Source organism: Eschrichtius robustus, chromosome 15 (assembly GCF_028021215.1).
Source record: "Eschrichtius robustus isolate mEscRob2 chromosome 15, mEscRob2.pri, whole genome shotgun sequence".
NCBI classification, from domain to species: Eukaryota; Metazoa; Chordata; class Mammalia; order Artiodactyla; family Eschrichtiidae; genus Eschrichtius; species Eschrichtius robustus.
Genome location: NC_090838.1, coordinates 95,265,393 through 95,287,446, shown reverse-complemented (window position 1 = coordinate 95,287,446; position 22,054 = coordinate 95,265,393). Strand labels below are relative to the sequence as shown.

Sequence of the window (22,054 nt, the reverse complement as noted above, 5' to 3'; positions counted from 1 at the left end):
ATTAACTAAAGCCACAATGGAGCAGGAAGCGTACCGAGTCTGGCTTCGGGAGAACGGAGCAGCTGCTCTAAGGACTGCGCGTGGATGCCGGCGGAAGATACGGACTCGGTGTCCGTGGTCTCCATCCCCTCCCCCTCCTCCCGGGTCGTGGCCGGCACATCCAGAAGCGGGAGGTCTGTGCTTCTCCTTTCTCGAAGGCTCCTCAAAGGTTGCTGGGAAGAAGCTGGGCCTGTTACATGTTTTTTTTTTTAAAGAGTAAGAGATTGTCCAAAATTATGGATTCAGCATCAACAGAGATACACAGTAAAGTTAAAATGATTCTAGGGATGACAAATGGTATGGTAGGGAATCTGAAAAACCAGAAGACAAGCAAACAGTGTAGAAAGAAAGAACTTCTGAAACACCTCTAACAATTTAGTTATTGAACTTTTAACCACTTAAGTCAATTCAGCAAAAGTGGTACTTGCTACCAGAGTTAAGATAAACCATTAGATGACACAATGCAGAGGCCTGGCCAGCTGCTAAACAAGGGCAAGACTCCTTCAACCAGATTCTGAGGATTGGGTGTTTACGGCACTGCAAACTCTGGGACACCACCCTGTTGTTGAGATCAGCTCCGAGGATGCTCTCGCTGGCCACTGGCCTCACGCTCCGACCCTGCTGGTTCCTGCCACTGCCCGCTCCTTTTGTGGCGTCCAGCAAAGAAGAGCCCCGAATCCAGGGCAGGCTGACTCATCACGGTGCCCGGGCCGGGCTCCCCTGCTTGCTGGTAAGCAGCACTGACTGGAACTGGGAGATTTATAAGGTACTTCCGAGCACGTTACTTTATTAATCGCAAGAAAAAGCAAGGTCAGAGAAATTAAATGGCTTGGTCCAAGATTTCAGAGCTGCGTTAGGGACCAGAATTCTGACCAGATCTTTTCAAGTTTCCTTTATTCTCCTTTCCATGAAGTTCCCTCTCCCGCCCCCCTTTTCAAACACTAGCCCTTCGGCTGCCTTTGCTGAAGCACCTCCCTGAAAGTTTGCTGACTGCTTATGCTACTGCCAATTCCTGATTCCAGTGTCCCCCTGGCTGGTTACTTTCCTCTGATGACTCCTGCCATAGGTTTCGATCCTGAGGAGTGACCACAGCTGCCAATGCCCTGGTGACAAGGAATCAGTAACACGTATAAAGTGGATAGCTAATACTGAAGTGTGGCCTCAACTTGGCTGATGGGTTCCCATCTCTTCCAGGAAGCAGAACGGAAGTCGTGTGTGTGGTTAAACTCCAACTCCACTAATTAGAAACTTGAAAGGGAAGAAGCTGTGTTTGGCCAAATGATCCTACAAGTTCAGCGCTTTCTGGAATTTCTGATTAAAAGACAGACGTATTTGAAGACTAGCAGTGAAGAACACTAAACGAATGCAGTGGACACTGGAATCTGGACACAGGTCTTGAGACCGACAGAGTGTCCGTGAGTCGGAGGAAAACACAATTACGTGAAGGTCGGTATCCTGAGGGGTGCAGAGGCTGCTGTAAGTACTACAGGAGGGTTCAATGTCCAAGTCTCCTCTCAGTAAGCGGATCCAGTATTCACTGACCGCAGCACTGACGCTGGTGGTCACCCAGTAAGTCACCTACTTCCTCAGGACTGTGGGAAGCGCAGACACACAGGACAGGACAGGGATGGCAGTGTCCGAGCATACATACATACTTCTTGTGGACGGCTCGCTCCGGAGCTGGAAGAGCTGGGCCTCCAGCCTGGTCAGCTGCTGCTGCAGCGTCTCCACCGTCCGCCGGTGCTCCTCCTGCAGTTGCAGCACCTGGTCTCGGAAGCTGCCACGCAGGGCCTCGTGCTGGGCCGAGAGCTGACTCACGGTCTGCGCGTGCTCAGACTTCATCGCGGAGTTCTCCGACTGCACGGCGCACAGCCTGGGGAGAGGGCCGCACCGTGTGAGAGCTTCCACCCCAGACATGGCCTTGGCCTGAGACGTGGAACGCACGTGCACCTGGGGAACTGAGGCAGGACACAGACGGGCCCCTGGTCTGAGCCAACTGGAGCTTGTGTCCCCCTGACACTTCAACGAAAAGGTTAATGGCAGAGCAGAGAGAAACTAAGCTGCTGGGGTAAAAAGATACGACGACCGCATCTACCATTCTTGAGGTGAAGGAGACCTCCCCGACTGCACGTGCAGAAGAGCTTCTCGGGAGGGTCAAAAAGGGAGGGGGCGCTATCCCATAATACGTGCTGTCCATCTCCCAGAGACCCTCACACTGAAGTCCATCTTGGCTAAAAGATGCACACGCATATTGGGCAGGGCCCTGGGTCAGATCAGATGTGGGAAATGAAGCAAGATGCTTGGCCAGAGGACAAGACAGACCCGGAAGATGGCCCCTAGATGAGCAATGTAAATCACCCCTTTAGTGCACTCCTCATCAGCAAGGACGCCCACGCCCTTCTCGGGGTGTGTAGCTCTGCTCTGCTTCTGTCGTAAATAAACCGCTTCTCCGTGTGCTCCCCCCACGTGTGCTGGGCTTCTGATAAGCTCTGTGCCTATATTACAGCCTTGGTCTTTTTGTAAAACTCTTTTGTTTTCAAAGAACATAAGAGCCAGGCCTCTGCTTCCAGCCTCCAGCCCCTGGGGGACTAGCGGTTAGGGTTCCTGGTTTTCACCCAGGCAGCCCAGGTTCAATTCCTGGGCAGGGAACTAAGATCTCTCTTCAAGCTGCTGCTCACTGCTGACACACGAGCTCAAAACCACCCCGGCCATCATCCAGTTCAGACAAGGGGCCTGAGCTGGGGAAGTACAGCGTGTGTTCAGATGAGGAGCCTCCTTCATAGTTTATCAGAACACAGGGCTACACGTGGAGCATGCAATAATTGCACTTCAGTTGTGTTAGCACTATAGTTGCAACGACCCTTCTAGAGTAAAGAATAAATGCTGGAAACTTCTGACGTAAATAGCAAGTGACCATCACCGTGTAAGCTAATCTCATGGAAAACCTGGTGCCAGGTAGTCAGAAGACCGGTGGGTCTTCCTGGAACTGTGAGTTACATGATTAACACAGATAAGTCACGCTACGGAAAGGTCAAAAGCCAAGCAAACCAAGTGCTTCCAACTCGTAAGACGAGCACACCTGAGCTCTGCAGAGCATCCCCACACCCTGGACAGAAGGTGCTCCGCGAACCCAACTACTGTGTCCCGGGAGCTCAAAGTTTCTCGTTCACAATAATCCGTCTATTCTGCCGACACCCCAGCGACTCCTGGGAGCACTGACTGACACGAGTGTGGCGAGGCGACAGGCCGAGGATGCAGCTGCACACGGAGCGCAGCCAGCAGCTTTCGGAGTGTCTTCCTCTAGAGAGAAAGAAAAGTGCTTGTCCTCTGACACCTGGCTGGAAAGAGGCATCTGGCCATGAAGGCCACAGGAGCCAGAACACTGGGTGAGCAGATAACATTACTCTTAGAAAAGCGAAGTACAGAAACAATCAAAAGGGGGAGCTCTAAGGTAGAAGCAGCAAGTCACCAAGCCTGTGGAAACACCTATTTCCAACCATCAGCCTGCATCCTCCCCAGGAGCACCGTGCCGGGAGCTCCAGCAAGCACATGCTCTGCTGCCCGGCACCCACGGGCCTGCTGGTGCCACCAGCCTTACTTCTCTCGGAGCCCGGTCTCCTTGGACACGGTCTCCTGCAGCATCCTGCTGTGCCTTTCTAGCAGGGCGTCATGTTCAGACTGCAAGGTCTGCAGTTCAGAGACGTTGATCTGTAAGTTATTTTGGGTGTCTTGTAATTTGATCTTTAGTTGGTCAATCAGCATTTCCAGATGTTCTCTGAAACAGAAATAGTTAAAAAATTTTTTTTGAAAGATGTAAAACTGATTTTGTGATTTCAAATAAATTTTACTTTAATCATATAACCTTTCAATGTCATACTCTTTGCAATTATGGATGATTCTAAAGGAAATATAATAATCACAAGAATTCAGAGAATAGGATTAAATGTGAAATAAAAGACGCTATAATCTGACTTCAGATCGCAGACACTACACGCTTACAAAAGTCTCTGAATTTACAAATTTCACATTCAAATGGAGTAGACCATTAAATGGCATCAAAATAGTCTATTTTATATTACAGGACTATGTCATTAGTTGAAAAAAAAAGAAATGCAGTTCTAAGCTCACCATCCTGGGAACAGCATGTTACACCAAGTTACAGTGAAAGAAAGTCTTTGGAGAAAAACAGCTAAAACCTATAACTCTGTCACAAGTGGTATAACACACTATTAATTTCTTTTTAAAAAAACTATTTAATATATAAGAAAGAAGAAGGAACTTCAAACATTTACATTAAAATAATTTTAACACAAAATTCTGAAATGATCAAAATCAACTCTTGTAAGTGGTGATATTTTTATAGTAAGTGTGTCAATATTCAACTTCGGCTTTAAGATGAGCTATCGAAAGAAAAAAATATCTCAGCATTTTTTGGCCTACAGTTCCCTTGTTTATTAAATACTTAAAAAGTAACACAAGCATAAACACACAAATACTGCAGGATATTTAGTCCTACTGAGAACAGTAAGAGCCAGATATAAAATTGCTCTGAACAGCAGGTCTCTACGTACAAAAACAAAACATACATGCTGTAGAATGCCCTACTTATCTCTCATTCTTAGTATATTTTTGAATAACTCACAAAAGTGATCTGTATGCTAGTTTTTAAGGAGCATTATATACTATTGAAACAGTATGTAATTGAGATTGTCATAAATTTAAGAAGAAAAATTTAATTCTAGATGAAAATTTAGTTAACTTAAAACTTTTTGAAATAAGTAAAATGTTTGTAATCAACTTATGCTTAGACTAACTAATGGTGAATAAGTACATCAAGGAAGCATTTTTATTCTCCTACTATATTTTCAAAAGTGGAAAAACTGGTCCTGACCTAACGGTGACGTCTGTCCTTACGCTGTGACCGGAACCGGCGGACAGGGTTGGACTGTGTGACCCGGGTGGCCGGACGCCACCTGGCTCCACGGCTCCTGCACACGTCTCTCCGCGTGAACAGTGCGGTGAAGCCAGCTCTGTCCTCACTGGTGACTACATGTAAACCTCCACGGTCAAAAGCAATCAGGGCAGGATCTCCCACCCCCGTGGGGGGTTCCCTGTAGCTCAGACTTTACCTTTCTTGTTTGGCTCCGTCGGTCTCAGTCTGAGACACAGACTTATTTTTCTGTTGTTTTAGAACGTTGTGAACTCGGACTTTGTAGCTCTCAAATTCAGAGGTGACAGCAGCTTGTTCTGCCTGTAACAGTTCAGAGAGAGAGAAATTTACTGCATTTTCTAGGTTGTGTGATCCTCCTATTTTCTCTCGGAGACTAATGAATTAAGATGAAAACCTTTCTTTAAAAATAAGCAAAATGGCTGATACGTTTTAGCCCCCAGTTACCTTTCCCTAAAAAGTGTACTTCTGTTGGCCTTACACTTTTTTAAAGCTTTTGAACGACATAATTTTGTCTGACAAGAGGTACATTTCCACCTGTTTTCGTCCCATGTAGATTAATTTACTGCCCATAAATTTTATAATAGCACTATTTGCCTTTGGAACTTTAGAACAATTTTCACTTATGATAAATATAAGAAAAATTCAAAGAAATTAAGCTACTTGAACTTCAGTTTTCAAAAGAGAGTGGGAAAAGTTAAGTTCTAGGTCTTGGACTTTCTTGAAGTGACCTGTGACCTTCCAAGGCCCCTTTGCCAAGGTGGCTTAGACAGAGCTGCACCTGTAACAAAACCACTGCAGGGGTCTGTTCTGTACGTTGAAGAAAGAAAGTGGCTGTTCTAACAGAATATGATTTTATAGTCACTTAGCCCTCAGAGAGAACTGTAACCTTCCTAATGCAAAAACTAAAAAAAAAAAAACCTTTCTTCCACACAGAAACTGCAAAACCAGGTTAAAATGGAAAGAGTATGTACCCATGTCTTTCCCTTTAGCAAAAAGAAGTTAACGCAAGTGAGAGTCAGGGCTGGGCTGGGGTTGGGGTCGGAGGGGCCAAGCCGGGTGGGAGCCGCGCGCCCTGGGGAGGACGCACCCTGGCAGCGCGGCACTCCTCCTGCAGGGCCGCCACCCTCTGCTGGTAGGCGCCCAGCGTGCGCTGCTGCTGGTCCGCGGACGCCTTCAGGTGCTGGTGAGCTTTGTGCTTCTCCGACGTCATTTCCGCCAGCTGAATCTGGGGGCAGAGGCTTTCGGTCAGGCTCTGGTGAATCAGATCTTTGCTGGTTAAACCGACTTTCGTTAAACATCAACTTGGGTTTTGAGAGAGGACTATATTTAAGGGACGTAATTAAATAGTAGGATTTTTAACTTATGATTATTGAAAGACGAGCCAATATGAGTAGAACGTTTTCGCAATAAATTAACTTGGTTTTCCTTGAATCAAAATCAATCAAATAATCAATCATGAAAAAAATTCCAGACCACATGTGACAGTTCAACGTTTAATTAAATACCTAAAGATATTATATATAAACATAATGGATATAAAAAAATATAAACAATAAATAAACATAATAGATGTAATGTAACATGAACATATAAAACCTTTCTATGAACAGATTCCTGTGACCGTACTATCATTTAGAAAGTTCAGATGTAGGTTTGGGGCCATGTTTATTTTCTGCTGCCGTATTCTTAGTGTATTACGGGTTTTCAAATACATGAAAAGAGCCAGGCTTATGCTCAGTGGTAAACCCAGTTATAAGCCACACTTGGCTCACTGCTTCTCCTTCCTCAAAATGTTGATGAAGAATATTTAGGGGGAAAAGTGTGTGTGTGTGTGTGTGTGTGTGTGTGTGCGCGCGCGCGCGCGTGTGCACATGTGTGTAATATATACATATAGATTTAGAAAAATCCCCAAGTGGTACCTTACTTCCACATGCAAATTTTTTAAAATCTTAAAGAGTAAAAAGACTCTTACTTTATACACTTCTACTTGCTGCTGGCTTGCCTCCAGCTCGCCCTTTAAAGACGCTTGGAGTATTAAGTGATCAGTTTCCTGCAGAACAAGAAACTCGGTTAAATTAAATAGTGAAGTTATTCATAAATACTCTATGAATAAGGACTGAAATATGAAACTGAGAAATTCGCATACCGCTTGCTTTGAATCTGCCAGTTCTTTTTTGGTTTTCACAAGCAACTGCTTGATTTTGGTGTTTTTTTCCTCATACTGTTGTACTGAAGCCTGCAGCGAAGCTAGTGGGAGAGATCGTTTCAGGAGAAACAGTTTTATGAGTGAATTTAAGTGAACAAATGACAAGTCTTTTCTTTGTATTAGCCTATCTCTGAAAGGAACTTGTCTTAGATTTTTATTATGGACCATTTCAAACATATATGACACTAGTGACAATAACACACTAAACCCCACTGGACCCATCACCACCTTTAACGATCACCAACACATGGCCAATCTCATTCCACCCAGAACAGGCGTCAGGCCCACAGGCCACTGTTGCTGCCTGTTTCTGAGAACAGTTTGTTTACATACTGTTTACGGCTGCTTTAGCGCAGCAAGAGACCACAGGGCTTGCAAAGATGAAAATGCGTGTTGTCTGGCCCTTTACAGCAAACGTCTGCAACCCCAGACCCACACTCTCACTTACTCCTGTGCCCCCTGGGCCCCCCACGCTTGAAATCCATTTGTCTGTATGTATTTTAGCGCGTATCTCTAAAATAAAGGCATATACTTACAGCGTTATCTAAAACATAAAGACTTTACTTGTAAGAAATACCTCAAAAGAGGTGCTGTCCAATTACCTTAGAGGCACAGACCTGATCTGTGTTTGTGATACTAATTGTTTTGTAGGACAAAGATAGTTCATTAAGGAACAGACTGAAACATGATTAAAACAAAAAAACTTTTATGCTAACAGAGGTAAAGAAGAAACAAGCATCAAATGGGAATAAGTGGATTCACTGCCCACATCACAGTACCAACCACACCAGAAGGCCAACCTGGCCACAGCCATTGTGAAGCAAATAAAGAACGTCCGACAGAGACCTTGGGGCCCGAGATTCGCAACCTGGTCCTTTACAGAACAAGTGTGGCTGATGCTGAGTCTAGGCCACGAACGTGGTCATGTGACCGCTGCTGGAAGACCCCACCAGCAATGACTAACTCCATGAAGTTAAATCCACATGCAATGACTGTATCACTCAGTAAACAAGAGCAGGTGTCCTGTAAGAAAATACCTTAACTTGCCTTTATGATATGTTATCATCAGTTATTTCCTGGCAACTATTTACCCAGTCCTGAAAAGATTGTACAAGGCACAAATTACATACAAAGCCTTTAAGCGCTCCAGGAATTATGAGCTCCGAGAACACAGAATGAAATTAGGGGATACCGTCTGGGGTAGTGTGATAATGTAAAGCAAAATATAACTATTACAACAAATGCAAAAGGCCAAACGGGCCCACGTTGGCTAAAGGTTATATCCAGGTTTTATCTGCTTGGGACAAGGAAGACTTCCTGGAACAGCAAACGTTTAAGATTAGTAAGGATTCCAGAAGGTGAGCACAGGGGTGGGAGGGTGAGGGCACGGCAGCAGACACAGTCGTGGAAAAGCATGAGTTGCGCTTCAGGAAGAAGGAAGGGCCTCTGCACCGAGGGAGTAACAAGGGTTAGGCTGAGAAGGTCCACGGGGGCCCGATGCTGGAGCGCCTGGGATTAAGGAGGGGTGTGTTCCTCACACCCCAGGCAGAGTGAGCTGGCTGAGGGCTTTGCATGGGCACTGTCCTGATGTGTCCTCACCCTCCTCCCCGGGGGGTCCACAGCTCCCCGGCTCAGCCTTCCAGGGCCTGTGCTGCCCGAGGCTGGCAGCATTTCCAAGACTCCACACTGTGCTCACTGATCTGCCCCGCTGCCCTTCAAAAGGACCCAAGTACATTCTGGTATTCAGGGCCATTCTGAACTGGATAAAGAAGAGCTTCCTAATTACATTTCACTTCTCCCTAGGAGGGCAAGCCTTTTCCTCCAACTACTTAAGACTTCCAAAATTACGTTATTTCTTCTCACTTTTGCTCGTAACTATGCTGCAGAAAGGACCACCCTTTCCCACCCTGCTTCTTCTCTTCAAATCTCAAGGCCCAACGCGAGCCCCGACTTCCACTCGCTTGTCTGCAGAAGCTCCCCCCCTGAGCTCCTGGCACCCGCTGCCTGAACCTCTCTTTCCTGTACTTATTCACCAGGGACAGTGGGTGGCTTCTTGAATAAGCAGCTCTTTTTAGTTTTTCCCAGGTTCAAGACTCTTTTTCAGCTAGTTGACTAACGCGCAAAACCATATGTTTGCAACGTGTGTGCCCTGGAGCCCTGCTAGCCAGTTTGCACAAGAACGCAGCTGGAAGACGTGGTAGGTGCACAGTGAGGAGTTACAGAAACCGTTCACAGACAGATATCTGAAAATTCCTTTAATTACTTAGGAATTAAAAAACCCATGGGCCAGGACTTCCCTGGTGGCACAGTGGTTAAGAATCCACCTGCTGATGCAGGGGACACGGGTTCAGGCCCTGGTCCGGGAAGATCCCACGTGCCATGGAGCAACTAAGCCTGCGAGCCACAACTACTGAGCCCGCGTGCCACAACTACTGAAGCCCACACGCCTAGAGCCCGCGCTCCGAACAAGAGAAGCCACCGCAACGAGAAGCCCATGCATCGCGACCAAGAGTAGCCCCCGCTCGCCGCAACTAGAGGAAGCCCGCGTGCAGCAACGAAGACCCAATGCAGCCAAAAACAAAACAAAACAAAACAAAACAAAAAACCCATGGGCCAAATAAGAGATTCAAAGGAAATTAAAAAGTATTTTCAGCTGAACTAAAATAAAAATACAACATATCAATTTGTTAGCTGTAGCTGAAGGAGTGCCTAAAGGGATACTTAGAGCTCTAGATGCTTACATTAGAAAATATTTAACAGATAAAAGGGAATATAATCACTGTAAAAAGAAAGATTTCGCCGCTACTGCGTTATCCCGCTCTGCTGACAATCAGCAAAAGGTGGCCCAGGACCACCTGAGAAACGTTTACGGGAATGACTGCATTAAGCACCCACCTGGACTGCACACAAGGGTACAGGAAGTGGTTTCACAGCCCCCTCTCTGGTCCTCGGGCACGGTCCCTGCTGTGTGGATGACCTGGCCTCCAAGGGCTGGTGAAACCAACAACTAGCATCCCCCCCGACCGACCCCAACTTCTGCTGGGGGCAGTGACCGTGAGCTAAAGTGGGTTCCATTTTACTCACTCATTTCTTCCTGCAGGGTTTCTTGTTTCTGTTTTTGGATTTTTATTTCTTGTTCCAAATCTTCTATCTTGCTGTTCTTATTAGCTAACTTTTGATTTAGTTCTTTCATCAAACGTTCGTAATCAGCAATTTCCATGTTCATCAATGTGGTTTGTTGGGCATCCTGCACATATTATAATAAAAGATCCACATAACACTAGATGAGTTAATTTTGTTCCAGAATTTCTAAAAGGATGACACAGGAACACACTGGTTCTACAGAGGAAGTTTATACATTAATGCAGAAACTACAAGTTGGATACATTCTAGTTTGTAATTTCATAAAGTATTTTTGTAATAATTTGACTTTTCAGTTTCACTGTATTTCATTATAGTTTTCATTAACTACGATTGGTCTATCTGCTCTTGTGGGGCTCTTATTTATAAATATTCATATTTAAGCATCTCTTATAGTACCTTTATTTTTGCCCTCATCTTTGAAAAAGTAGAGAAAAATTAGGCAAAGTTCTAAGCATAATACAAACTTCAGCTTTTGACATTAATTAAATCTTCATCTGTCATGCAACAATCAGGTACGAAAAATAAAATAGCAAACAAGTCTAATAATTTGTGAGCCTAGATTCTTCTGGAGAGACGGGCACTCAGAGAACTAAGTTAAATTTTCAGTATTTGGAGGCAAATAATCTATAAAGCAGTATTTCAGCACCACAAATAACCTTGTTTTTCAAATATTTCTTTTCTATGTTTACAGAATAGTTTAAGAATGTGAATATTGGTATCAGTTTTGAGTCTGGTGTTTCATTTTACCTTTCTAACCAGCTCTAATTCTTGCATGGTTTTCTGAAGCTGTTTCTTTTCCTTTTGCAGTTGTAGCTGAAGCTCTTCAAGTTCGTTTACAGAACTGGCATGCTCCTAAAATTAAAAATAAAAACATCACCACCCCTAAGCCAACCAGCATTAAAAAAAGTATTTGTAAGGGGCTATAAAATAAATCTGACATATAAAATACAGAAAGTTCCATACTTAAAAAAAAAATACACCCAAAAATTATAACTTGGATTCTCAAATTCATAGTTGGCATACATTAAGGATTTAACAAACTTTGCTTTATTAACAAACGCTACTCATTAGCAAGTCTTTCATTCACTTAAATACTTTGATAAAAATATCACTGTATAAATGAATTAATCCCACAGAACTGTTTTTACCTTTATTTTCTGCTCTTTCTTAAGTTTTTCAGCTTCCAACTCTTTGTCTGCCATGGCCTTGGCTTTGTGGACTTCCAAAATCTGCACTTCTAATAACCGGGTGTTAGACTGCAGTGTCCCAATACGGGCCAGGAGGTCTTCATTATCTGAGTTTAATTTTTCACACTAGAATGACAAATGATTCATTACTGTAAACATGCAGAAAATACACACAGGAGAGGAAGAATAAAATGCAACATTAATGAGAATATTGGCATAGCATAAAAAAGTGAAGATTTCAAAATCGATTCCACAGAATGAAAACGTAAAATCAAGAGTAAGTTTAAAACACTATCACTGTTGATATTAATTTGGCAAACATTACAAGAGACCAGGATCACTAACAGAGGAAAAGGCGAAAATGAAAAAATGAAAACAAAAACAAAAAAACCAGAAGAACTGAGATTACAGCAATAAGTAAGACAGGATGGTGGCTAGTTTTCTGTCATATTCTTCTCCCAACAGTGGGAAAAAGAAAATAAAGTTTCTGACTATGTATTAATTTTAATTTTTTGTGCAAAAAATATTAGAATTGAAAAATACTTATTACAATTTCCATGTATGCATTTGCTCAATTTAAAGTTACCTGAAAAGCCATATTCCTTAGTTGTCTTGTAAGGTCTTCTACTTGGTGCTCAAAATTATTAGCCCGTTCTTTCTCCAGATCCAACTGCTCTGACTGCTTATCATATTCCAATACAAGATTCTTCAACAAAAGACAAAAGGATTTAACTTTAGGGTATTATCATACATTCAACCAGCCAGACTGTATTACTGAGCCATCTTAATACAAGATTTATGAGTTCATTCCGGAAGCCTGAAATATTTACCTAGGTTCAACATTTGACAGAATACCCAATGGCGTTATATAATACAATTAGCATAATCCAGACGACTTTTAGTATGGGTGGGGAAATCTATTAAAGGGAAGAGGATTTAAAATGTATACAATATAGCATCTCCCAGTTATATATCCTAGTCATCAAAAATAAACTTCTGAAATGTATACAACATTTAAGGAGGGAGGAGAAAAAGTTTAACCTGGTCCCGTTAACTCCACCGAAAGAATTCTGCTGAGGGAGCTGTTTCGGGCCTGGCCTGAGGTGAGGCAGAGGTGCTAATCGAAGAACACAAGAAGACATTTTATACAGTCTCACCCTTTGATGCAAAACGTTCATCAATTTCCGAAGACTCTAAAACCAACTGAATTTTTTTCTTTGATATTCCTAGTTGGCCCCTACTCAAGGACAGAATCCTGGGACTGACCTTTGTGCTATATACGCCAGCCTGTGGGGCTATCCTCCAAAATATATGAGAGTCACTGTTTCCAGATTGCCTGTAGTTTGTGTTTCCTCTCCCCGCTTCTTATAAATCCTGTTTTTGCCTTGTTCCTGGACTACTGACTGCTCTCCTGCACAAAAATGAATCCCTGCACAAAATAACTACCAAAATGGTTCTGAGTTTTCCTTGAAAGTGGCCTTCAAAGAAGTACAGCTTATCAGTTCCTTCATGGATTGTGCCTTTGGAGTCTTCCCCAAGGTCATCGAGGGTGTAGATGACCTATGTTTTTCCTATGTTATCTTCTAGGAGTTTTATAGTTTTGTGTTTTACACTTATGTCTGTGTGATCCACTTTGAGTTAATTTTTGTGAAGGTGTAAGGTCTGTGGACAGATTCATTTTTTTTACATGTGGATGTCCAGTTGTTCCAGCACCATTTGTTGAAAATTATCTTTGCTCCATTGTCAAAGATGAGTTGACTATATTTGTGGTCTGCTTCTAGGCTTTATTCTGTTCCACTGTTCTGTTTCTTTATTCTTTCACCGATATCACCCCACACTGTCTTGACTGCTGTAGCTTTATAGTAAGTCTTGAAGTCGGGTAGGTTAATCCTCCCACTTTGTTCTTCTGTTGTTCTTCAATATTGTGTTGGGGACTTCCCTAGCGGTCCAGTGGTTAAGACTCCACGTTTCCACTGCAGGGGGCCTGGGTTTGATCCCTGGTCGGGGAACTAAGATGCCACATGCGCGGCACGGCCAAAAACAAAAACCAAAAAATATTGTGTTGCCTCTTCTGGGTCTGACCTATATCATTTTCCTTCTCTCTAAAGAACTTTTAACATTTCTTGAAAGGCATGTTTACTAGCAACAAAGTCCCTCAATTTTCATCTGAGAAACTCTACTGCTCCTTCACTTTTGAAGGATAATTTTACAGGGCACAGAATTCTAGGTTGGTGGGTTTTTTCTCTCAACACTTTAACTCATTCCACATGCTTCTTTTTTGTATGGTTTCTGAGAAGTTGGATGTAATTCATATATTTGCTCTTCTATAAATAAGGTATTTTTTCCCCTGTGGCTTCTTTCAGGACTTTACCTTTGATTTTCTGTAGTTTGAAAATGACTGTTTTGGTATGTACCCCGTGTGGTGTTCTCTGAGCTTACTGGATCTGTAACTTGGCGTCTGACCTTAGTTTGGGTAAATTCTGTCATTATCGTGTCAGATATTTCTGTTGCTCTTTCTCTTCTCCTATGGCATTCATTACGCATATGCTATACTTTGTGCAGCTGTTCCACAGTTCTTGGATGTTCTATTCTTTTCTTCCCAGTCCTTTGAAATACATATTTTAAACAAATAAATTGTTATACCTGGTCTACCTTTGCAGGAGATAATAAATCATATGGGTTCTGAAAATGTAAAGCAAGCTCCTAATGGCTCACAAAAGACACCCCATATATGAATTTCAAAGAAGTGTTTTTTAAAAAACGGACTTATATCTTTATATATTAAGGATACTAACCCCCTGTCATATTTTCATATGTCAATTTCATATTTTATCTAGTTCAATTTGTCTTTTCCCTTGTAACTTCTTTAACTGCTTTAAGTTGAGAAAAGTATTTTGTATCCAGAGCTCGAATGATCAAGTATTTTATTCTAGGTTTTAAAAAAATCACTTTCATTTTTGACAAAACTGCAGAATTTATTTTGGTGTGTGGCATGAAGTAAAAATCTAACCAAATTTTCCTGAAGTAGTTTTCTGATCCCTTCTGCATTGGCTTCTCTGTTTTCAAATCTTACTGGGGTTGCATAGTTTAGTTGGTGAAAGAACAGATCTGGAACCAGACTGCTTGAATCCAACCCCAGCTCTACTAGTTACTTGCTCTGTGACCTCCGTACCTCTGATTCCTTACCGGTGAATCAGCAACGTTAATAACATACTTATCACACACATATCAGGTGTGATAAGACATGTAAAGCACTTAGAAGAGAGCCTGGGGCCTGTAAGTGCTTGTTTTTATACACAAGTCTCTGTCTTCTTTTTTTTTTTTTTTTTAAAGATTTTTTGATGTGGACCATTTTTAAAGTCTTTACTGAATCTGTTACAATATTGCTTCTCTTTTGGTTTTTTGGCCCCAAGGCATGTGGGATCTTAGCTCCCCGACCAGGGATCGAATCCACACCCCCTGCACTGGAAGGCGAAGTCTTAACCACTGGACCGCCAGGAAAGTCCCCAGAAGTCTCTGTCTTCTGTTCAATTAATCTGCCTTATTTCTGCATCAGAACTGTATCACATTATGTAGTCTTATAATAAATTTAAGTGTCTGGTAGAGCAAGATGTCAATTTTCTCTTTTCACTTAGTCTCATTAAAGTTCTTCCTGAAATTTCATTTTTTTGTACTACTTTGGTATTTTCTTCTTTCCATCAAATCCCACTTGACTACTGGCCACTCTCCTCCCCCTACCCACCTTTACTTCTTCACACAGTATTTTCTTGGATTTTTGTCTGCCACTGGAATTTAAGTCCCAAGCAGACAGGAACTCCGTCTACTTGGTTGACCACCGTCTCCCCAGTAATCAGTACTGAGCCTGGCTGTATAAATATTTGAATGCGTAAAGAAATATAATGGTACTCTCTTATTTTTAATTCTTATATTTTTTATAATAGATTCTCATGTTATTTAGGTAGACAAGCAATATTGCCTTCAAACGTTTTCACTTTCGTGTTAGACATGTCTAACTTTCACATTTATTCACTTGGCCAGAAGACTATTAAATAATAACAGTAACGATAGCCATCTTTTTTGTTACTGATTTTATTGGAAATCCCAAAACAGAAATTTAGTTTTAAAAAACAATAGCTTAAAGGCATATTTAAAGCTTAGCCACTTAAAATCTGATACTAGGATGATACATTACACAAAAAAATAGAAAAAAAGATTTACTAAAAAATACAAGGTGATTATGTTATGGACAAGAGTTTTACATTCCTAGTGCATTCCTTAACTTAGAAGTTACAAATATAACTTGTTATTAAAATAACTATTTTTACCTTATAGCTTTCTGCTCCTTGAATGAGATCTCTCATGGAAGTAGACACCTGATCCCTTTCTGAACGAACAGATTCAAGTTCTTCCCGTAGCGTCTGGGCCTATTTTAAATATACAATAGTTTTTTTATGTAGAGACAAACTTGATTTTCTAACATGTAAGTTCCTTAAACGTTGCCTTTTTAAGTCACCTTACCTCTTTTCTGCTAGAACCTAGTTCTTTCTTTGCCTTCACAGCAACTAGTTTTAATTTCTCTATTTTCTCCTCTTTGTCTTTGCATTCTTCTTCCAGATATGCTAAAAACATACAATGAAACAATTATCTATAGACTCAAAGGAAAATAGCGAAAATACTCCCATTATTTACTTACTTTAGCCCTAGAAATGGATCTTTAATCTGGAACACAAAATCTGCAATTTGAGATTAAAAGTAATAAAGTAAAAGCAAAATATTAATATCTAGTTTTTAAAGTAAAAGCTTAATTACTTATTTTCTAAATGAGGCAAACAATGTAAAGAATTTTCATTTTCTTCAATCTTCCACAGCAGCCTACTGTTTTTTTTTTTTTTTTGGCCATGCCACGTGGCATATGGGATCTTAGCTCCCTGACCAGGGACAGAACCCGTGCCACCTGCAGTGGAAGTGCGGAGTCTTAGCCACTGGACCGCCAGGGAAGTCCCAGCCTACTGTTTTTAGCCATTTCATAAGTGTCTATGAACTGGAGAGGCTGGCAGGACTCCTTTAACAGTAGAAGATTTCCTGGAGACGCAGGTATGCTAGGCTTTCAGGTGGTGACATGCACATCAGCATCAAGCAGAGGAGATATCAGATGCACTTAAACATTTATGATCCATAGGCACATGCCTCTTGGTTGGTGGGTCTGATTTTTACAACTGAACTTGCAATCTGCTTACATGTCCAATCTGGATCTCTCCCGTAACCTCTCTAGCCATCTCCCCGACTTAAACGCCAGTGTTCCAGATCTTACTTCTTGGTATCTCTGCTTAACTTCAGCTATGATCTGAATTTCTGTCCCTGCTTCTTCATCCAGGGTTCACAGCCCCTGTGTTCACTTATGCTGCCCTCCTCTGGCTGCGACAGGTGCACTGTCTGTGCACGTAGCACAGGCCAAGTGTTCCACTTCTGCATGTCATCCCGCACATTCTCACCTACTCAGGCATCAGTGTAGCAATTCTCCCCTCTTGTGCAGCAAATCCCCCCCTCTAACAGATTTTTTCCCAACAGTTTACAAACATGCAATAAGAAAAATATCACCAAGAGATTAAGGTCAGGAACAAAGAGGAAGCAGCTAAAGAGGGGAGGGGAGGGTCATAATAGGACAGGTGAAACATCACACAAAGAAAGGCAAAAGAGCACATCTCCCCTCTGGACACTGTCCCATGTCTTCTTTCTTTTACAGCAAAACTCCTTCTAGGCGTGGTCTATACATGCCCTCACATTTCTCTTGCCCCATTTTCCCATTGAACCTACTTCAACCAGGCTCTGGCTTCAGTACATCGTGGCAAGTGTTATCAAGTCGCCAATGAGCTGGATGCTGCTTGGCTCGGGTTAGCTCTGAGTGCTAGTGTGACCCTTCTTCCCTCCTCAAGCACTTCCTCCACCTGTACTTCATCTGTCTTAGCTTCAAAGACATCGTATGCTCTGGGCTCTACCTCACCGGCTACTCCTTCTCATTCTCCTTGGTTGTTTCTATCTTTCTGACTTTTGACAGAGAACTGTCTCTGGTCCTCGTCTTTTTTCCTACGCTCACTTCCTTGGGATCGCAACCTTGTGGCTTTTAATGCCCACTGTGTTAAGCATGGAGTTTTATCTGGTCTAACCCTCTCCCCATTAACTCCGGATTTGCACAGTTAGTAGTCTACTCGACATCTCCAGTTGGGGTGGTAATCAAGTTTCATTTGTCTAAGACTGAACTCATGCTCTCCCCTAACCCGACCTTCCCCAGTCACCCATTACAGAAAACTGTGGGTCATTCCAAATTCTTTCAACCACCCGTCCCCTCTCCCCCGCCAATCCCACTGGGCATTCAACTGAGGAATTATGGGTACATCACACAACACTTTTTTAAGTTTGTTTCTCCATCTTAAAATGGGAATAAAAGAGCTACCTCCTAACATTACTCTGAGGAATAAATGGGTATGGGGAAGTCCCAGCTCTTCTGCACAACACACACCAGCCCTTTCATGCTCAGACTCCTGCCTTTCCAGAATTTCCTAGGAGGCTCCTGGACGTCATGGATATTAACGTTCAAGCACCTGCTGTTCCCTCCTGCTGCAGCACCTTTCTCCTCATGTCAAATTTCTCATTCTTCAACACACAAGTACAGCCTATTCTGTGATGTTTTTCCTAACTCAAAACGAGCAGTTAATCATGTCTTTCTGTACTGTCACCAGCGTACCCTGTCCACACCCCAAAGTACTGCAGTAACAGCCCTTTCTTGCAGTGAGTTCTTTGAAGACACGGTCTGTGTGGTGTGTATCTTAGCCCTCTTCCTATTACCAGTGCCTAGGTAGCTGGGCATTCAAATAAGGTTGCTAAATGCATGAAAAATCCAAAACCAATCATGGAACCATTTATAAATGGAATCACATCACTCCTTTGGATTAAACAATAGAAAATGAGAGCTTTGAAAGGGAAGGCAAGCAGATGGCAGCGGGGCAAGAGTGGGGGCATCAGGAAGAGAGAGCTACTCATCATGTTTTTAACAACTCATTAATTGGTGACAATACTTCCCAATCTATTCTAACACTAAAAAGAATCTGTGTAATTAACTGTGACAACATATGCAAAACCATAGTTACCTATTTTTTCTTCAAACTCTTTTACTGAAGGTTGATCACTTTCTACAGAAGGTGATTTCTCTAAGGAATCCTAGATTTTACAGGAAAAACAAAGACAATCACTGCATTCCCCATGATGTACTGGCCGTCATGTTAAGCATGAAAAAAATCATTATCAAAGAGAATTCATACAAAAAGCAATTTGGTGAACAGTCTTTTTCTTCCCTTGATAGACCAGGTAATTCTGACCTTATCATGCATGTAGCATGATGTTTTTTACTATAAACATAGTATAGGTCATGTTTTTTACTATAAAAAACAGCAATATCCAAGACCAAGACGAACCACCCAACAGATATCAAATACATAATGCATTAAGGAAAAGATTAAATGATGATTATAGTTTATCCTGTCATGATTTGGGGAAAACACCCTAAATTTTTGGTTAAAATTAAATACCACTTTAGTCTACATTTTTGCTCAACAGTGCTCTTTAAGTTAATATGCATACCACACAAGGATGAAATTCAAATTTTTCCATGTTTACTTGTAGCTTTGCTGGTAACTAATTATACAATTTTAACATTTAACCCCCTAATCATCTAATCTTATATAAAAACAAAATTCTAAAATGATCTAAAACCAAAAAGTGCTCACTGTGATAAAGTGTGATGTGAAAATGTTTAATGTACTTTCAGAAATATGCATTTGATCTTAAATGCTAAAAATTTACTTCTGACTTCAAAGTGCAATAATATATATATTTTCTAGAGTCTATGACTAGAACTAAGAATTTATTTTAAAATCAGTAAAATGCAAATTAATAGTACCTTTAATGATATCAACTCTGCTCTCACATCTTGCAATTCTGATTCTTTTTGTTCTAGTAATGGCCTTAGGTTTTCAAGTTCCTTTATAAAATATTTTTCTTCTTCATTATGGTTTTCATTTTTGCTACATAATTTTTGAGATAATTCATCAACTTGAATTAGGAGATTCTGATTTTCAAGCCTTGTTTGTTCATTAGCATTCTTCATTTCTAGAAGATCAGACTGCAGGGCCTCTTTTTCCAAGACGGTTTCTTCTAATTCTTTCCTTAAGAGAGCTTTCTCTAGCTCATGGTCTCTTAGTGAAGACCTAAGTTCCTCACATTGAATCACATTCTCTTCTTGGAGGAACTTAATCTCTTTTTCTAACTCTGCTACCCTTTTACCATACTGGAAGACCAAGTTGTGTTTTTCTTCATTTATTTTAGCTAAGGATTCACCTACAGCTTGTAGGACATTTACAACATCTTGTGCTTCACTTTTTTCTGAAACTTTTGACTCCATTTGTTCAAGAAAACCACACAACTGAGTTTTGACAAATAACTTCTGAACTTGCTCATTTTCCAACAGTTTATTTAAATTATCTCTTTCTTCAACTGTTAACTGAAGTTTCTTTTCTAATTCAGAAATCTGCTCCTTCAGCATAAAATCTCCTTCTTTTTGAGACAGGAGAGCTTCCAAATCCCTGCTCAACTGGTTCTTTTCTGAACTCAGTCTACTATTTTCCTCATGAAGAGACTTCACTTCAGATGACACTGCTTCCTGGTCTTGAGAGAGAGTTTTCAACTGAGCCATAAGCTTTTCCAGTTTTTGGTCCTTTTGATCCTTTTCTTCTAAGGTTTCTTCTAGTCGTGCTGTTAAATCGTTTACCTTTTGTTCTAGCTCACTGCTGTACTGGGTAGTCTGCTCCACTTTCTCCCTGGGTCCTACAATCAACCTTTCTTCCCTTTCACATTTGTGATAGACAGTCTCCACCTCTTCATGGTAACTTTTAATTTTACTTATGAGATCATCTTTTTCCTCAGTAAGAGAACTTATCTTTGCTTCAAATTCTTGTAACATGGTATCTCTCTGACTGAGACTAACTAAATACACTTCATTCTTTTCTTGAAGGTTCTTTATGGTATTTTCAAGTTCTGGTACAAATTGTTGCTGTGTTAATAACTTTTCATTTTCTCTCTGGAGACGATTCACAGTTTCAAGAAGAGCATCTTTTTCATTAAATGCAGTTCTGAGCTTCTGCTGAAGTTCATTAACATCAGATGCTTGCTGTTGCTTCATTGATTCAAACTCTTGACTTATTTTTCCAGCAGATTCCCCCAACTCTGTTTGTAAAATTTCCATAATCTCTCGTAAACTCTCATAATTTAAAATTGCTTCTTGCTTTTCTTTTTGTAGGTTTTCACACTGTTCCTTAAGACCCTGTATTTCAAACATCAATGTTAATTTTTCTTTTTCTGAACCTGACAAAAATGCCTCATTTAGTTCTGATATTTCTTTTTGATGTTGTTCCTTAAGACTCTGTACTTCTTTGTTATGTTGTTCTACGGTACAGCAAAATTGTTTATTTGAATCTTCTAGCTCAGATTTTAATTTTTCAATTACACACCCCTGCTCTTCTTTAGCTAGTAATAATTCATTAATTTTAAACTCTAAATCTTCCCGTTCGTGAAAAAACTCATCCTTTGTATGCTGGGCATCAATTTCAAGTTTTAATTTAAGATTATTCATGTAAGTTAACTCGTCTTTTAAGATGCTATGTTGAGACTTCAGTTCTTTTAGGGTATCTTCTAAGTGTTTGACTTTTTCATTTACTGCTTGTTCTACACGAGTATCTTCCTGTAAGGGCAAAGAACACATTTGATTTTCCTGGTCTGCGTTTTCTAATTCACGTTCATATTTCTCCTGAAGGTTCTTCTCACTTGCCTCACACTGTTTGACTAAGTTCTCCTTTAGCTGGTTTAAATGATTTACTTCTGCTTCGTGTTCTTTAGCAGATGCTTCAATTTGGCACTTCAATTCTTTCACCTCTTCTTGGTGTGTAGATTTCAACCGTAAAAGTTCTTCCTGCAAACTATTAATTTCTTTTTGGTACTGCTGAGAATTAGGCTCAATGACTCCTTGGAGATGAGTAATTTCTTGCTCCTTTTCATTTGTGGCAGTTTCTAACTGCTTTTGCAGACATAAAATTTGCTCCTCAAAGGCTGGCTTAATTTTCTGAATCTCTTCCTGTAGTTTTTTAACATTATCTTCAGAATCACTCTGAAATTTGATTTGTTCTGAAAGCTCTAATTGTTTTTTTGCTGCTTCCTCCAGTTCCTTTTGCCAACCAGCTTTATCGTTACTGTATTTGGAATGTACTGCCATTAATTCATTTTTCAAATTTTCCATTTCTTTTGCATAGTTTCTTTCTGATTGTTCAAACTCCTTATGCACATCTTCCAACTTAGTTACAGAATCCTATAAAAGTAAGCACACAAGAATTATTTAAGACAAAACAAACCCCTGCCCTCAGGAAAAATATTAGACATAGGCTCAAAAAATAAGAAATGAGCAGAAATGTACATAAAGAAATA

General features: G+C 41.1%; 1 protein-coding gene across 1 annotated transcript in view; it reads right to left on the bottom strand.

The window, feature by feature from the left end:
* Positions 1-22,054, bottom strand: part of GCC2 (GRIP and coiled-coil domain containing 2) — a 34,494-nt gene that overhangs the window by 5,273 nt on the left and 7,167 nt on the right. Inside the window, exons 6-20 of the mRNA XM_068564024.1 lie at positions 19,482-21,938; positions 18,673-18,742; positions 16,046-16,146; positions 15,853-15,951; positions 12,114-12,233; positions 11,489-11,653; positions 11,088-11,192; positions 10,281-10,443; positions 7,137-7,237; positions 6,963-7,040; positions 6,078-6,215; positions 5,169-5,290; positions 3,638-3,814; positions 1,695-1,912; positions 35-229 (exon numbers count right to left, since the gene is read on the bottom strand). Coding sequence (XP_068420125.1) covers positions 35-229; positions 1,695-1,912; positions 3,638-3,814; positions 5,169-5,290; positions 6,078-6,215; positions 6,963-7,040; positions 7,137-7,237; positions 10,281-10,443; positions 11,088-11,192; positions 11,489-11,653; positions 12,114-12,233; positions 15,853-15,951; positions 16,046-16,146; positions 18,673-18,742; positions 19,482-21,938 — 4,309 coding nt within the window. The remainder of the gene's footprint in view (positions 1-34; positions 230-1,694; positions 1,913-3,637; positions 3,815-5,168; positions 5,291-6,077; positions 6,216-6,962; positions 7,041-7,136; positions 7,238-10,280; positions 10,444-11,087; positions 11,193-11,488; positions 11,654-12,113; positions 12,234-15,852; positions 15,952-16,045; positions 16,147-18,672; positions 18,743-19,481; positions 21,939-22,054) is intronic.